The 18,854-nt window shown below is 46.9% G+C and overlaps 1 protein-coding gene across 1 annotated transcript in view; it reads right to left on the bottom strand.

The window, feature by feature from the left end:
- Positions 1-18,854, bottom strand: part of SKAP1 (src kinase associated phosphoprotein 1) — a 137,209-nt gene that overhangs the window by 99,651 nt on the left and 18,704 nt on the right. The window contains exon 4 of the mRNA XM_035569915.1: positions 5,984-6,100. Coding sequence (XP_035425808.1) covers positions 5,984-6,100 — 117 coding nt within the window. The remainder of the gene's footprint in view (positions 1-5,983; positions 6,101-18,854) is intronic.

Below are 18,854 nucleotides of genomic sequence, written 5' to 3'. Positions count from 1 at the left end.
AAAAAGGATCTTTGCCAACCTCAGTACATTTCAAGTGTGTAATCTACCCTTGAGATCATCTAAATCTAACCATCTCTTACTCTTGTTCCTGTTGAGGTGCTCACACAGACCCCTTCCACCAAACATTTTACCTTACTATTCATACATTTGATGAGAGCAGGAAGTACGAGATCTGCACCCAGCGCCCCACCACGCTCAGCCCGCGGCACTGCTGCAGGAGCAAAGCACCATTTCCCAAGTCGGGCGAGGGCTCTGGCTCCCCGGGGCTGCATCTGCATGGCCACAGGGGGCAAAGAGCCACATCCTCGAGCCCCACACCTCTCCTTCCACCCTACAAGCCTCACTCCGAGCAGCGGTGCTGTGCACACCACGAGGGAGATACTCTAGTGCCTGCTAATTTAGGAAGCCGGAATGGCTTTCTTTTAGAAAGGGCAGAAGAGAAGCTCTAATGAAGTTCCACCCGACACTCTGTTAACTTGCATTTCCTGCATATCATCCCTCTACTGAGGAGAATATAGAGACACAAAGCGTTTATGCCTTAGATTTACATACTCATGAATAAAAAGGCCTTTCGGAAGCGGGTGCGTTCGTTATCCCAGCCCCCACACAACAGTAACTCGCACACCGATATTTCACACGCTGGGCACGGGCAACGATCAATTCTCCACGAGAAGGCTGCTGACGGCCGGCACATCCCCGGTAGCACCGGTAGCGCTGCGCCCGCTCCCGGGAAATCGTCTGCGGCTGAGGGCAGCTCCCACTGCAATTAATTTTGAGCTGCGACCGTAAGCCAACGCTCCCTGCTTCCACACAAGTTCTCTGCTGTTAAGCGTCTTACTAAAAAATCCAAAGAACATCTTGTTGTTAAAGACTGTCCTCTAGGTATGGGAAGTAAATCTTTCTATCTGATCCTGCACTTATAAAACAATAAGGAAGACTTTGATCTTGCTTTTTCCTGTTGGAAAAGCATGAAGGAATCAGGACTCTTGCTTTAGAAAATCTATGTTAGTAAGTTAGTAGCATTTCACCGAAGTCTAAGCAATTTGAATTATAACTCGTCTGAGGTTCTGCAGACTCACACTGCTGAGATTTTACATCACGTTTCACAACATTTTGTTGTTTGCTTGTTGTGGTGGTGTTTTTTGTTGTTGTTTTTCTTGGTTTTGGTTTGGTTTGGCTTTAAGAGCCCAAGCTCTTAAGGAAACGAGGAATCACTGGAGTATCTTAGCTTAAAAACCAAACATCCCAGTGGTTAGTCAAAAAACCTTTCGAAACCACAAACCAAGGCATGTAACACCCAATGGCACAGACAGAATCATGAACACATTATTTTGCATAAAAACAACCCATACTTAGCCAGCATTTGAATCGTGAGGTTGACAGTCCTCAGCTGCAAATAACCACCATGATACTGCATTCCATTTAGCTGGAGGAGCTTAAAGGATAGGCTGGACCAAAACATTTTGGGGCCCAAGCTGGTTTGTAGCAGGATCGCTTCCACAAGCAGCGCTCACGAGGCACCAGCCAGGGCCCTCCTGAGAGAGCCAAGCTTCAGCCCAGCGCCAGGCTGAGCATCAGCAGGACACGGCCTCCGATCCTGCCATCAGTCTGCACCGATGCCTGACATTTCAACACTTTACAAAGAAGAACTGCTTTTATGGGGTGCAGGGGAAGATAACGGGGGAGACAGACGAGACAGAAAAGGCACTTGCAGTCACCTGCTCTTCTGCACACCCTTAGCACAACAGCCTCTCAGACTGACTCCCGAGTGTCTCAAAGGAAAAATGACTCTGAGCTGAAAACAGGCACCCACAAAACCGCAGACTCGGTCAGGTGCCCTCAGGATCAGCATCTGTAGCTCAACGTGCCCAGCTGCTGGGCACTGCCGCCACAAGTCAGAGAGAATTTCTACAGTGATTACTTGTACTACAATTTTCTGCAGCTGTAAAATCCCAAATGAGAACACGAAGCCACTTTGGGTTGGGGTTTGGTTTGTTTTAAATGAAAGCTGAAAAGCTTGGTGGCATTACTCTTCCCACTGCTTGTTTGCTACAAAGGTCTGGGCTCCCCTATGCAACATACACATCTATTTCTGGCAGCCTGCAAGCACTCCACCCGCCTCCCCTCCACTCCAAACGAATAAAACTTAATATAAAGGTGAACTGAGTTGCTCTGCATAAACTACAGCCAAACCTTTTGACCAGACCGAGTACCGTTCCAGGAGCTTATTTGTACAGTGCCAGAGACATTATCACACTGGGCTCGGAAGTGCTAATGTTATGGTGCATTTCCATTCAGAAAACGGTAACTCAAAGAACATGACCTCTGCAGCTTTAAGGAGGTCTGACTTCTTTACAGTGTAAGTACATAAATATAATAGGGTTTTTTTTAAGCATTTCTTCTTCTATGGGTTTGTGCCTTTTCTCATCCCCTTGGCAGAACTCGCATCGGGTGGCTGAGACCTGCAGCAGCTGTGGTCAGGAACCAGGCGTCCTGCGGCACGCGGGGGGGTTCTGCGTCCGCCCCCTCGCTCCCCGCACTCCTGCGGCCGCGCCGGGGGTCGGGAAGGAAGCGGCCGGGGGGCGCCTCCAGCTGCCACCGCCCGCGTCGAGCCCATCCCCAGGACGTTTCCTGGGCTGTTTCCTAAGGCTTAGAAGTACATCAACGGCGAGTTTACAACAGCGCGGCCAAGAGCAACGAAGGACACGGCAGGACGGCGGGCAGACGGAGGCACCCGCTGTGGCGGCGCTCGAGGGGGGACGGGCGAAGCTCTCCGCCCCGCCCGGGAGGCGCTCCGCCGGCCGCGCCGCGCCCCGCCCGCGCCACGCGGGGGCGCCGCCGAGCCCCGCAGCCCCGCCGAGCCCCTCCCGAGCCCGCAGCCCCTCGGGGCTGGGGCCGCGTCCCGGCGGGAAGCGGCCGCGGGCGGCGGAGCGCAGCTGGCCCCGCGCGGCCCCGCGCCCCCGAGGGCCGGATCTCGCCTCCGCGTTTTCTCCCTTCCCGACCCAGCTGCGGGCATCAAAACCGAAGGAGAGCAAACGCGGCCGCTCCGGGGTGCGGGCGGGTCTCAGAGGTCAGTTCAGGATGTGCCACCTCTTCGCAGCCGCTGCCCCCCGCTTTTAGCGCCGTGTCTCATTTTTCCTTGCTCCTCTTTCCCCCACGCCACTGGGGCGCAGTGAAGTACCATCTTGTCTGCCACCCACGGCAGCTTTTAAGATAAAAGCCGCTTTTAGCAAATTTTTATAAAGCAAAAGGATTTTTTGCCAAAGGAATTGATTTTAAGACACTCAGTACTAAAAAACAACAAAAAAAAAAACGGAATGAGCTGTATGTTAATTTACAAAGTAAAACACTTCTGGTGATGTGGCACCAGCAGAACAGCCGACAGACAGGCGGGGGCAGAGGCCACAGCAGCCCTCACCCCTCAGCTCCCTGTGACCTTGCTGTGGTGACACCGGGCGCATCCCTCGGCTCCTGCCTCAGTGTGCCTCCAGTAAGGCATCAGAGGCTTTGCGATGGTAGATGCCCTGCTAGAGAGCCATGAAAAAGACAGAAAACTGAGGAAGCAGTATCTCAAAGTGCTCAATATTGAAGATGTGCAACTCCTACCCCAAGGAAGCTGTGGTACCTTACACCTCAGTAAAATGAAATCAATGAACACCGGCAGACAGATCTACCAGATTAAGAGAGAAAATATTTTTAAAAGTCTCCACGTGGTCTGAGCAGGGTACATTACATGGGAGGCGTCTCATCAGAAATACTCATCATTATAACAGCACTCTGCACTTCTACAGAGCTCCACAGCCTCCCAGCACTGTACAAACATTAGCTTCTTAATCACTCATTAGGGACAATCCTATAGAGCAGGGCCATGCCTCATTGAGTAAAGTCATCCCCAACTCACACAGCCCCTCTTGCTCCCTCCAGAGACAACTTTAAAGGCTCTCTCAGATTCCCATCACAAGTTCAGAGGAAGAACGGAAAAGTCTCTTCAAAATGAAAGTGAACAGTGGTGGCATTCCCCTGCCCCCACACTCCCCCGTTTTTCCTGGTAAGGAGAGGCAGAAGTGAGCATCATCCCAGCCGGAGATCTGCCTCCATCAAAGCCTTGAATCGATAAAGTTTGGGAATTTGGGAAGGCAAGAGGCAGCAGCCTTTAACAGGACACGCACCTGAGAACATAACCTCTTGTTGCAAAACAGAGTTAAGAAGGGATGGAAAAAAGCCGCAGGAATTGTAAGTTTGTTCCTACAGGGCCAATTTATTCTTCTGGCCGTAGCTAGATGGATTACCTGTTCTACCTGAGAAGCAGCAGCTCTCGGTCACTTACGTGTGTGACAGCAGCACCCCAGGGAGCCACGGTGGCCCGGGCTCACTACTAGCACAGTCAGAGCGCGGCTCCAGGGACCTTGCTGGCTAAACAGAAATAGAAGCGTGGCAGCAAGAAGGGGCACAGAAAAGGTGAAGGCAACCCAATGCAGGGAAGCCAACACAAACTGCAGAGAGGAAAAATCAGTTCACGCAAAACTAAAACATTCTGATTTTCCCACAAGGGATGTTCTAATTCAGAAATGAAAGCTGTTTGATGCACCCTTTAGCTTAAACCACCTTCTCAGAAGTAACTATTTAAATCCTCATGAGACCGACTTCATATTCATTAAAAAAAAAATCATTGTGCCTTCTTTACAGTTCTCCAGCGGACAGGCTGCACATCTCACTGAGAGCCCACCAAGATAAATGTTACCGGGACTGGCGTGCCCAAGTCGCAGGGCGTGGGGGTCCAGACCCAAACAAGGGCAATTTTAAGTTTCCTGACAATTTTAAGTTTTCCCAGGGCAGCCCAGCTCTCAGAAGATGTCACAACTCCACACCTTTTTTCATGCTGCAGTTACTAGCTAACTATCAGACCAACCTTCTCTCTAATCAGTCTAAATGAATCAATACACATGGCAAATATACCTAGTGCTTTGCACTGCTCAAGGAAGCTTTGGTGCCCATCAGCCCTCGTGGCCTCATCCCAAATAAATCCTTATTGCTCTGTGTTCTTGACTAATGACTAACAATTCACTAACAAAAGTAGGAGTAGACGTGAAAGAGTACATTGAGCAGGAAGACGTGGAAAAGAGCAGGGACAGAAGCAGAGAAACTGAAAGAGAAAGGATGAGGAGAGAGGAGTAAGAAAATATTGTGGAAAGTACAAGGGAAGTGGAAGAGAAGGAAGAAATAAGATCTGTGGGAACGGGGAGATTGAGAATCCAAATTTTGAGACCAAAACAGTCAATCCTTCAGTAGGGACCAAAGATAACCCCTGAGAAGATCAGAACCATCTCAGCTCTGTAGGCTTCAATTTCAATAGCATATCACAAATTCATCACTCCTAAACCACCACTCGCAAGCAGAAGCGAACATCACAGCACCTCTTTGCCCAGAAAACCTCCCCTCTGTCTGGCATTTAATGCTTTGGAATACACCCTTGGCCTCAGCATGCCAGCTCATGTCCACCTCTCACCTGGAAGTGCTTCTACACTCTTGGGAAGAGGGAGACCCAGTTCCCAAGCTCTAGAAAGTCCCAAAAAAAGGCTTTCCCAGCCAAGACAATTTAAAGGGGTCTAATCTTCAAAAGGTGGAGTGAGATAAGGTATGAGAAGACATAACCCCTGTGAAGCGTGAGGTTGAGCATCCAAGAAGCAATGGACCCAGAAGTTGCAAGTTAACTTTGGAAAATGCTAGCCACTTGTCAAATTCTGCTCTGTTGTTCATCCAGAAGAGAACAACCAATTCCAATTTGCACCATGCATTTATCTTCAGCAATACCAAAATAAATTTGGGATTGCTATAACATTTTACAGTCATTGATTATAGTCACCAGTCAACAAAGAACATCTCCAGCATTATGTGATGGATGAAACAGAACAAGTCACACTAGATTGCCCTTACCTTTCCATCCTCTTCGCACAAGGACTTCAAAAAAACATCAGTGACTTACCATCATCCAGGAAGTCTGATGGAAGTGAGACATCAGATGTCATGGAAGGGGCCAAACTCCAGCTCTGATTTTCATCAGAACTGTCTTGTCCAAAGCCAGCATCATGCTGATCCTCTCCTAGAAAGAAAAGAGCTTGATTTTAGTGAAGAGGACATTCCTAAATCCAAATTTTACTTCCTATGCTGATAAGTGCTTCTTCCTGATTCTCACTTTCCACTGAAATTCTCTACAAAACCCCAAATCACTTTTCCGGGTATAAGGCCAGATTCATCATTTAGGGACAAGCAGCATATTCTTGCTTCAAGAACACTCACGCTGCATATGTACAGATTTCACACTTGAAGGGCATACAAGGAGGAGGCTGGAAATACTAGGCTCTGGTAGTTTGGCCCCAAGACCTGTTCAGTTCTTTGCTCTTGTGCTCAGTACATGACCTCTGTGAAAAGAATCCATCTGTGAAAAGGATCCACCTGTGAAAAGGAGGATTATACTACCAACTTCACTAGAATGAAGAATCTTATGCTGTAGGAAAAATCTTTGAGCTCCTCAAATGAAAGGGTAGTAGGGGGAATAAAAACCTGACTCCATGTAATTACAGTAACATACAAATTGGCAAAGCAATGTATCTGTGTGGAGGCAGGAGCAGTTACCTCCCCATAGTAGCTGTTGCACTGAATTTTACTGTGAACAGACATTTTGCTATGGATTTGTTACCGATACTGGATGTTATGCAGAATGCACTTAGATAACTACAGTGAAAGATGTTAACTTAAAACTTTCCTATAAGCAGAGCACATGTAGCCTATCCATAGAAGAAAATGCTACTCAGCTCAAACAAAGCAGAAGAGTTGTCTTTCAAGCTTTTGCCTTTTTTCCTGAATACACATGCCCCAGACTGCTGATAACAGAGGTAAAGACAGCTGGCTACTCATTCAACACACAACAAACAGCAAGAAAGGTGAGTTTTCAGCTGATGTTAATTGTGTTCAAACACTAAAAATTAAGTTCCAAACAAGTTTTATCTAAGCAAACAGAGGAACTGCACCCCATAGTTTAAATCAAGCACTGATGAAAGGGTACTGAAGGCCTGGAGCAGGAGGTTACAACACTCTTCCTCCCACCAGCAAGAAATGCAGCGGAGACCCTATGAAGTCCTCAGCTGAAGAAAGAGGTGACGTTATATTTTGGATGTGTTATTTTCAACATCACAGGTTGCAGCCTTCCCTTGCCTTCTCTGAGCACGAAGCTCTGAGACCCCCACCTCTGCATTCAAGGGCTGAACTCCAGTCCTTCACCAAAATGAACAATCTGGCTGTGAAGAGCATAATGCATACAAGATTGCCTGTCCACAGAACAGTTACTTAAAAAACAAATCACCATGAGTGCCAGATATTATGATAGTCTTGCTGTTACTACAAGCTCAAAGGTCTTAAAAGTGTATAGAGAGAGATTTGAAAAAAAAAAATTGGCTTTGTGATATTTACCAAAGGCCTGTGGGAGTCAGTGACATAACAGAGGTGCCTCTGGCAGCCTGTCCTTGAAGATACTATAACTTTCCTAACAGGGTAAGAACCTAAGATGTAGCATGTCGTTATCAAATCTTTTCCCAGGTCTATGTTTACTTGCTTCCAGCAGCCATCTCAGCATGCAGTGCAAAACATCTGATTCAGGAGAAAAAAATAAATTCAGAAAACAATTTCTCTCCTTTTGGAAGGCGCATCATTCAGCATCTGCATTACTAACCTCTCATGCCAAGGAGAAAGCTGCAGGCTCCCAGCCCAAAGGGCAAGCTTTAATTCCTGCTGCAGGATCGGAGGTAAGCGGAAGTAGTACTGCAGAGGGTCTTCCATCCACAGACTACTTTTAGGGAAGTCATGCAGAATAAGCAAAGCACGTTCCTCTATGCTACAACAAAGTGAAATTCACACATGCACCTCCATGAGCAAAAAACAACTAGCTATTAAAAGCAGAGACTCAAATCCCTTGCTCCACTGGCCAGACTCTGGCCACTGAAGCGCATCCGTGAGCGCACCACTGACTGCCTGACCTTGGAGAAGTCATTTCGGTGCTTTGCTCAGCTGTGTGTGACAAGGGGATGTTTCTTCCTTGTTTTACTGTAGCACTTTGAGATCCTCAAATAAACAGGCTCTAAAAAGCCTATATGAAAAGCTGCTACCAAACAGCAACAGCTCACTATCGTAGGCAAACAGCGATCATTCTAATGAGTAGCCTGCCTAAGTGCCGTGCTGCAGCGTTGCGGGCTTGACTATCTGCAGTGATGTGAAGATGCCAGCGTTACAAGACAGCTTCCGTGAGCCCATTCAGCCCTGGTACCTTAAAAGAACATTTTCTTTCAAACAAACTGCACAGTATTACACCAGGCTTTTCAAACAAACATCAAGGTAACAGGTGTTCCCTTATAACGAGATACAGGTGCAGCATTATTGCGATAACGAGCAAACTGTTTATGGTTTCCAAATAGCAGGAGGCGGCATGGCACGGCGCAGCCATCTCGCTGGGGAGGAACAGCTCACGCATCGATGCATGGATGCAGTAAGCTGTTTGGAACAGGAACAAGGACCCAATCAGGAAAGTTACGTGCAAGAGTAAGTCACTGGCGTTAACAGCAGGAGTAGCTGTCACACACATAAACCACATGAAAGATTCAAGCCACAGGTCTCTGTTTCGGCAGACCACTTCCCAGGCATGAAATACCATACAGGGGGGTTGTCACCACAACTATGCTCTTTCTTTCGGGGGTTGGAGCCGATGATCTCTCAAGGTCCCTTCCAACCCCTAAAATTCTGTGATTCTTGCAACAGGTTTGCTCCCCGCCCCCAGACAACTAGAAACCCAGCTTTCACAAGTTTATGCAGGCTACAGGAACCCACTCAAATACGCGCAGGCTGCAGTATGTACATACATGTATCGTGCCAAGCGCAGTGGGTCTCTGACTTGTGAGCTACTGCAACACAAATCAGCACAAAGGCGTTTGGTTTGGTTTGGTATTAGGAATATTTTCAAACTGCTTAGGGTTACAATGACAAGGACTGACAGAAACTCTGCACACATCGCTACTTAATGCAAATCCAAATGGAAGGGAATGAGGATTTGTTTTACAAACTTTTGTGCTTTAATCCACTTTTCCATAAAGTTTATGGAGCAGCAACAGCTAGTCGAGTCCAAGCAGAAAAAATAACCAACAACTTGTCAGGGGCCAAGCTATTGTTCTGAATGAAGAAAAAACTCATTAGCTTTTAATGAAAACACAGGGAATAAAAACCAAATAGCACAGAACTCCAGCAAATAATCACCCTGCACCTGACGCAAAGCTGCTCTATCTTCCTACTCAAATCCTTAGGAAAATTCCCCAACTTATCGCTCTTTGGAGCGTGAACAAATGCAAGACTGACTCTAAGGGTAAGAGCAAGAGGTTTCTTGGGCTTACACCTCCAGGGGCTCCCCTGGAACTGTTTGGATACCCCTGAGTGTGCTAAATACCCTTTCTTGCTTTGTGATGGTGTTGGCACAGGGAAGGGGGGACAGGGGGGACTTGTGCCATCTTTTCATTGTCTGACATTTTCTGTGGGAGCAGTATCTCGCACAGCAGCACAAAGAGAGGCTTGAAGGCATCACGTGTAATTAACACAGATGCAGTGCTTTACACACATCGAGGCAAACTGCGGAGGGACAGAGTGCGCCCCCGGTGCCGTGGGTGTCCCCAGCAGCACAGGCGGTGGCACTTCGGACCGCAGTGGCTTCGGACCGTGGTGCCAGGCAGGTGGCACGGCCACGATGTGTGGGCCTGGCCTCAGGCCACCACGCAGTCGAGGCCGCCTCGCCAGCGCGAGGCCCAGCGCACGGGGAGGGTTCATCACGTGGCTGCGGGCAAGGCAAAAAGTGACCGCGAAGAGAACATGAAAAACTCGGTGAAGCATTAGCAGGACTCCGAGGGAGCAGCACAAGCAGAGCCTACAGGAGAAAGAGCCACCACAACCAGGGACAGCGCCGAGGCGGCCCTCTCAGGGGACAACCTGAACCCATGAGAAGCAGCCTGGCTCGCTGTGCTCGCTTTGGAGCTCGCGGTGCCGGCGTGTGAGAAGAGCAGCCCTGCACCTCCGCCAGAGCACGGGGATGATCTGGCAGAGGACAGGTCTTAGGACAAACGCTAGGAAAACCTCTGTTCAGGTTCCATTTTGCTACAGGGTCAGAAAATGGCCCTGTGCCTTTCTCCCCTTCTATAAAATGAGTGGAGAGCAGTTACTCTTTTTGAAGACTAAAACCTCTTGCGACCTCAAAAATCAAACTCTTCAAGAACTTCTGTCCACACAAAAATGTATAAAAAATATTCCTTTCTTTAAGCTGCAATTTGCCCCTCATAATTTAAAAAAAAAAGAAAAAAAAAGTGAATTAATGCATCACAGCACACACAGGAAGAGAACCAATTTAAATAGGTGAAAGGGCTGCTTTGTAGTGGGGAAAAAAAAATCATCTCCAGTAGCTTGTTAAGGGAACTGCAATTAAGCTTACTTTGCATTCAGTGAAGGTCTTTATCTAGGTACCTCGAGTTTCATTAAGCATCTTTTTAGAGCACAGGAAAAATCAATACCAAGCGAGTTCCATTTACACTTTTATGATAAGCTAGTTCATGCCAATACGGAAGTAAAATCCCCAACTCCAGTTAATATTCAAGGAAACGAAGTTCCTGCTTTAACGTAATGACTGTTTAGTATCATGCTACAAATAAAGGTCTCTGATCAAAATCCCATCTGCCTTCATGCTCAACAGTGTTAATATCTCTAGATTTTCAGGGACTAATTTAGCAGTAATGCATTTCCCAAAGCAGAGCTGTAAAAGTATTATCAATACTATGGCTTAATATCCCTTACGACAATCACTTGCTGAAATTATGGAGAATCACATGGAAACACATCAACAGAGACGCACCCACACAGTAAGTACCACTCACATGTAAATATATTACAGCTTAGCTTTTGTAGTTACAGCTCTGTCAACATTGCTATTATAAATTATATACCTTTTTAAACACATTTATGTGCTAGAAAACGTAAGATGTTTCTTTTTGAATGCCTTAAAGGCTTCATCGGCTCCCAAGCACCCTTACGGATTTGTGTGGTTTGCCCCTGCCATTAACATATGAATAGCTGAGGTTTCGGTGCATGCAGATTTTCTGCACCTTCCACAGACAGTCTGAACTTCTCTGTAGTGCCTGGTAACGTTACACGTGCCTGAGAATCCCGTGTTTTCTATCGCGCATCGCTGTGATATGTGTACACGTCCTTCCTCCCTCCGCAACTGTACCAGCATTGGCAGTATCGTTCACAAACTATGAAAAAATTACCATCTACAAGTCTCGAAGTGTTTATCCTGCTTAACAAGTATTTTCTTGGTGGGGGAGACCATGCACAGACGGAAAATAACCCCACACCCAGACCACGGGGTAGCCACGGCCCTGGCGAGATCAGAACCCCCCCGTGCTCCCGCTGGGTTCAGGACCAGGACGGGTCTGTTACAGGTCCATTTCCTGGCAAAAGGGCCCAAAGCGCAGTGCGGGAGCTCCTCTCGCTGCGGAGGAGCTGACCGGGCCTCGTTTCGGAAACGCTGACCCGAGGGGCTCTCGGCCGGCTGAGCGGCAAATCCAGGCCGAGACAGAGTTCGTTCACCCGCCGTTTGTCCGTGACGTGCCGCAGGCAAACGAACGCCTCGCTCCGGTCCGCCCCGCCCGAAGCGCCCCCTGCGCCGGCAGCGGCGGGCAGGGGCGGGCCGGCAGGGGCCGGCAGGGACGGGCCGGCAGGGACGGGCAGCGACGGGCAGGGGCAGGCCGGCAGGGGCCGACAGGGACGGGCAGGGGCCGGCAGGGACGGGCAGGGGCCGCGACGGGCAGGGGCAGGCCGGCGGGCAGCCGGCGGCGCCCGGGCTGCAGCGGCGCGGAGCGCCCGGCAGGGGGGGCTGCAGCGCGCCGCACCCGCCCGCCGCCGGGGGGCAGGGCGTGGGGGGGAGGCACGGCGTGGGGGGGGCACGGCGGCTGTGCACGTGGGTGCAAGCCCCACTCCAAGCGCGAGGTGCAAGTCGACCCCCCCCGAGGGTTCCGTTACAGCAAAGCCAACCCGCGATTGGGAACGGCCTGGAGAGAACGAACCCGCGGAAGGCCGGGAAGCTCCGGGCGGGCCGGGTTGAACTACTTTCTCTGCCGGCCACACAGCAAAGAGGCTTCGTAACTGTATGAGAGAAAATGACCTGGAAGTTACTGATTCACATGCAGAAATTCAAACCAAAGCCTACCCACTATGGATTATGGGCTTACACTAAGACAGTAACAATGCTTTACACAAATCACACTGGCATACCAAAAACGCCACCCCGTACGTGCCATTCAAGAAGTTTGCAACTTGCAAGCCTTGCCTGAAAGTACACTTCAGCAGGTCTCCCCCATAAGACCACAAAGCTCTTTCTTATGAATCGGATGAACCTGGGGGCCTAGACATCCCCCTCGAACCTAGGGAGACAGAGAAGCTGCCGAGCTCACACGGCAACTTTCCCATTCCTCCTTATCTTCTGCTTCCCCGCCAGCCCCTCGTGTCACTCCTCAGCTGAGCTCTCCTCCAGCTTTCTCTTCCCTTCCTTTTCTCGATGTATGTTTGCCCTCTCCCTCCCTCCCCCTGTAACTTCCTCCCTCCAGCTCCTCTCTCCAGCCTTTGGCACCCTTTCAGTAAAGGCACTGCATATTCTGCCTCTTAAGTGGGCAGCAGCTACACAGAACAGCTGCCTGACAGGGGGAGCACAGCGCATTTCAGCCTTGCTAGGAATAAGCCTGAAACCCAGAGCAGCAGAAGATTCCCACGGGATGTAAACAAGTAAACAAGATTTATTCTGTCTTTTATGACCCAGTAACACATCAGTGAAATACAAAGCCCATCCAACGTGAGCAAAACCAGCTAAAGCTACCAACAATTTGTATTTCTGCCCACTAATAAATTATTCCTTGTTACCCTCTTTGAAGAGGCAAAGTCTTCATTTAAAGGAGGGGGACACTGAGGCACAGGAAGATCACAAATCTGCACTTCAGTTCATCTTCTGAGGTACCAACTTTGCTAGGAACACAGCAAAACAGCGTCTCAGAAGCTGCACCCGACACTTCTGCAATGCAATAATTCACAAAACAGTTCTGCAAACACAATTTAGGATCTAAAAAGATGTCAACATCATTAGTACCAATGAGGAGAGAAGACCAAGTATTTTGAGTAACGTCCGTTTCAGTGTCGGTAGGTTCAGGGTATTTTCTTAGCCAAAATCCTTCCAAGTGAACAAGCAACAGAACTAACCCACGAGGGAGCTGGAGTTTAGCAAGCATATTCCAATGACAAGACACAAGGAGGCTGTCTTGCCCGTATCTACAGCAGTACTCACTCTTAAGGAAATAAAAGCACAGACAGTGAATGCAAAGACAAGAGCCCAGAGCATATACCAGAATGACAAGCACTCTAGGGACTGGAAGAGATGCCCATCAGGCATTTTCTGATAACGCAGAGGGTGATTTTACAGTTGTGTTTCAGGACGGAGTCTTACTAAAGGGCAGAATTACTGCTTTGTGGATTATATTGACGGGGTCACTGCTCTACAAACCAAAGCTGCACAAAAGTCATGGTAGGGGCCGGGGAGGGGAGAATGACTCAAAACTCCTGATTTAAACAAGCTGGAGGCTCGGGAGAGCCAGGAGTCAGGACCCAGCACTGCACTCCAGCCCCGTTCCCCACGAGGGAAGGCTCTGGAAACAGGGGGCACTGATTTCCCGCTCCCCAGTGGAGCTCAGAAGTATACAAGGCGCTCGCTCCTCTTGCTAAGGGCTCCAAACCATCTTAGTAGGCAAATCAGGCAAAAAAGGATGCAAGTTTTCTGTTTTTGTGGAGCAACTGGGTCTACTACCCATTATGGGGAGGCTAAGGTAATGGTATACGTGAACACTCCCATACATTATCCCCAATGGGGCAATTTCTTGAACATTCTCCTATTCTGCATGAGCACAAAGCAACGCCTGAGCTGCGTGTTCATCTAAGCACATTACAATAACCCCTGAGGTTTCTTTCTAAAGGAAAGATGTAGCACATTTGTATTACACAAACAAGTTCAGTAAACACAGAGGTTTCATTTGAGAAGGCTCTCTATCTCCAAAGCTGCACATCAGGCAATTTAGGCAATCTAATAATTAGGGTATTTTATTAACTGACCAAAGTGAGAGCAATAGAACTTGTTAATATTTAACTTACTGGGGCTCCCCAAACTGCTGTATATCTAGCATCTTCACTGACGTTTTTATACTTTCCTCTTTATGGTGCATTGCTTCACTCTTGAGTCAAGAATGCTCTGAACTTCCCCAGGGAGGGAAGCATAGGACACTGCTAAATGTGAGTGAACAAGGAGGGCAAGCCCTGCCCCAAGGTGTTACAATTCAGATGGGTTTCAAAAGACTACAGGCAATTCCGTAACTTACCACTTCTTGATTAATCAACTAGCACTCTCCAAGAAGTACCTAGTAATCCAAACCTGGAAATGTTCCTAAAGTTTGTAAGTTTTAAATTAATATGCTGGTTTATAAAGAAGTTCAAAAGCCTTCCTTATTAACCTAATTCTTCTCAACAGAAATCATGAAACTTTTGACGCCGACTGCAGAATAACCCAATCCAACTGCTAGTTCCTGCTACATATTCTTTCAATCCTCTTATAAATTCTGCAAGGTCTTCATTTGCTGGCTCTGAGGGAAGACTGAAAAACCAGGTTTATTCTTTTCAGTCAGGTGACACGTTTGGTTCTGGAGACTTTTCTCTTGTTCTCCCCTCATTTCATGCAATGAGTATACCCAAAAAGAAACAAAGTGCCTAACATTTTAAAGAAATGAGGGGAAAGTCTTTTTATTTCTTTGTGACACAGCACTTCAGTCACGGGTAACCATCTCCCCCTTAATTACTGTGCAATCACAACGATTTTTCTGATAAATACAGAAACACATTCACAGGTGTTCATGGAAGCAGGATAGGTCAGGAAACAGTCCCAGCCCCATGCTGGGACGAGGCTGGATGGCAGCACACCAACGCACACCGCCAGGTTTTCTCCTCACCAGCGGAGGTGTGCCACGTGGCCTGGGCAGACCTCCACCTGGACGCCCAGGTCGACAAAGCTTTGTAATGAATCGGGGCTTGGTTTCCATTTTGAACACTTGAAATGCACTTGACATGAAATACCAACGGTTACAAAGTTACACATCTCTTGATTTTTTTCTATGTATAGGTGTGAATAAAAACATACATATGCCTCCATACAGCCCTTCCCAGAGCACAGATGCCTGCCTCCTACCTACGATGCTAGAATCATTACTTGCCTCCAAAATTTGTGCACAACACTTTAGGTAGCAGAATAATTTATAAGTCCCTGTAAAAGCAAAGCTGTGCAGCTGCTCAGAGTTTGTAAAACAGAAGAGATGTTTGTGCAAAAAGTACTGTCTCTCTACACAAAATAGTTTGCCCAGAATATAATAAATACACAGAGGCAAAGAACTGCACACTCAGAGCCGCAGGAAGCAAAGCTTCGGTGCTGATAAAGGGAGCTGTCAGAAGTGTTGATATTAAAGCTTTTCTTTTTTTTTTAAGTTAAAGAACATGTGCCTTTGTGTATGTTTTATTTTTCATCAATTAACTCTGTTCCACACACCAACCAAACACATCTTGGACTTTAGAATGCATTCTAACAAAAGTTTTTTTGTTTTCTTTTTGTCTCTATGTGTTATGACATTTCAAGGGTTGTAGCTGGCACTCATGTTTATAAAGCAGGGGAATTCCACGCATGGCGATAGAATAGATATTTTAACAATATGTTACAAATATTGTCAATTTGATATTTTTTCCCTTGCGTTTTCAAACACATCATAAATCTAGACTGGGTTTCTGTGCGTGAACCCTGCTTACCACTGAGCTGGAGACTCTTGGCATGAACGTAAAGAGGGTTTTTTATAAATAAAACTTAGTAAAATCACTGTGCACTCCATTAATTCAGGAACACTCTGCCTCAGCTTCAAAGGGGATCTTTACAGTGAAGATGGTGTTTTTGCTGCTTTAATGATTTGCTACTTGTTCTTGTCATAACTACATGAACCAAATATGCAATACCAGGGAGCAGTGGTTAGGGAAATGCACAGTTCCGTCTCCCATCCAGCTCCGCTTCAGTTCAATTCAATAGATTTGAGGTTGTATATAGAAAAGCTACTTCATAAATCTAATATTTGAGGCCATTGTATAATGCCAGTTAACGAAAGAAAACTGCATGCGTGCCTCGGGTATACATATCTCATGCACTGCTGTGACATGCAACCCGGGGAACAACTGGCGACCCATGAAGTACTGTGCATCCGAGCCAAAGTAGAGCCAATAGAGGTAAAGTGATACCTACTTCATCTAAGTAGTATATACTACAAGATAAGTGGCCTAACTTACAGTTACTTAAGCCTTTTACGGAACATGAAGACTCCCGATTTTTAAGTCATGTTTTATCCCAGCATGTCCCTTACCTCAGCCTCTGCCATACATTTATATTTACTCCTCTCTGCTTCAGGGAGGAGATACTTTGAGGCTGAAGGCACAGAGCTGAGAGAATCAGGAGATCTGGACCCAAATCCTGGATGTACCTGGAGATGCCCTAATACTTTGGCACATTTCTTGAGCCTCAGTTTTCCAAAACTTAAATGGAACAATCCTTGCTCTCTCAAATTTCAACTATTTGTGAATACTTTTCTGAATATACATGTTCCTTAAGCATCTACGCAGAACTTCAGACATTTTAAAACCATTTGGGATGAATTTTTGATTGGAAAAAAAAAAAGTGTTACCATAAGCTCAATGAAAATAAATTCTTTGTCAGCCCCAGGCTGGAGCCCTCAGCTGGGAGGGCAGAGAGGCATTTTCTGTTTCCATAAGCCTATGCCTTCAAGCAGAGTATTAAGGAGTGAATTTTGCTCCTAAGGATCTCAAACACTGTATAGGCAATGATTTAAACCAATTCACTGCTACCAAGAGACATACTGTCTTTTAATACTTGTCAATCTTTGCACACCTTCTTGTTTTAGGAACGGAGCAGCTGAAACACAATAGTGACAATAAAGTTATTCAGTGCGAAGTCCCACTGCAGCAAAGTCAAGCTTCCAGCCCCAACAGAGTTCCCTTATTTAGCTACACAAACACATTTCTTCTCCAGTCCTTCCTTGTGTGGTACCCCCCATCCCTCCCCTTCTCTCCCCAACTAATCATTTACGCTTTCCTCCAGCTTCCCCCTCCCTCTGTTCAGTCCTGAAGTCGCTTGCAGTACCTCAGAACGGCCTGTTGTTGTTCCCTCAGACCATTCATTTCTGCTAAACCAAAGCTGTTGCAGAACATCTCCCCTGCACTGAATTCTTAGAAGAGACACAAACAGCAGAAAGCAACTTTGGGGAGGGGCACAACAGACCCAGGTCCTGTGCAGATTTTCTTTGCCAGCTTTCCTTGGTTCTCTTTCCTCAAAGGGGAGGTTGCTGCAAGACAGCAAGGGCATGAGTAAAATACACGAAGTATATACAATGCTTCGCATAGGCAGCCAGCCCCCCTCCGAAAGGAAACATGCGTCACCCTTGTGCTCTGTTCAAAGAGCACAAGGGAACAAGGCAAAAGTAACTTGCAGCTACACGCTACAGTCAACAGCATCACTTGGGGAGGATGAGTTAGGCAAGGCAACTCGTCCTACAGATCTCACACTGTCAGCTACATCCCTCTGAAACTGCACTGCTACACCCAACCCACCCTCAAGACCTCCACTACTGCTTCACATCTCCCAGCAAGCAGAAGTTTATATCAAAACTGACTCTATTGATTTTGGAAAGCTAGAATCATTGAGGTTTTGGTCTTAATACCTTCCAGAAGGAGCCCAGCATGGCTCTGAACTTAAGAAGTTTTAACTATTTTTACCACATACGGTAACAAGTTTTGCTTACCCCCTTTAGAAATACTGTTTAATAGATGCTGAAGTGCCTTCCCAAGAAAACACCAAACATTCTAAGAAGCAGTCTTTTCCTCTCCCTACATCAGCCTCTTATTTAAATGCACTGACAGTGCAGCTAGGCAGCGAATTTATGCAATCCTCTTATCCATATGTCTGCATGTGAGGTTTTCTGTTTTGTTTTGCCTTTTTTTTTTTTTTTTTTTTTAAACCAAGGCCCACGATGTGATTCTCTGGTTCTTTTTCATTTGGCATGCACCAAGTTCTCATCACCACTTCTCCTTCCCCCAGCCAGGTATCAAACTGGAGGTGAGGCTCTCGAGGTGATGTCTGAGCTCATGTTTTAATGCCCGTGTTGTCCTGTTTCCTTAGTGCATTTTTTCAGGATAGTATTGGTTCCCCAAAATGACACTGGGACAAGTTTGGGTCTTCAGGTATGTAGACATCTCTAAACACTTGCACAATAATTCCAAGCAGGCATTTACACAAGCTATGCACTTCAATTCATTTACAAATCTATACACAGTTCTACAAACCAATGTTCCTAATATCACTTAGGTTTCCAGCTTCAAAAAAGAACACGATATCTCAAAAAAGAACAAAAGCATCCCTCCCCCCATCCACTAAATTGTATGAATTTTCAAAATTAAAAAAAAACTAATTTTGAACCCTTTTATGTGTTCTAATTCTCTCACTTTTTTTTTTAATTTTGAACACAGCTGTCTGTTGTACTTTCTCAAATGATGCCAGATGCTGGGTTCATCAACCAAACGCACGAAAACAATGGTTTGAAAGCAATTAGAAGCACCGAGGCTGCACCGAGGCTCATATTAAAATG

The sequence above is a fragment of the Cygnus atratus genome, chromosome 25 (assembly GCF_013377495.2).
Source record: "Cygnus atratus isolate AKBS03 ecotype Queensland, Australia chromosome 25, CAtr_DNAZoo_HiC_assembly, whole genome shotgun sequence".
In the NCBI taxonomy this organism is placed as follows: Eukaryota; Metazoa; Chordata; class Aves; order Anseriformes; family Anatidae; genus Cygnus; species Cygnus atratus.
The sequence above is the reverse complement of the archived record's forward strand: the minus strand, read 5'-3'. Positions and strand labels throughout refer to the sequence as shown.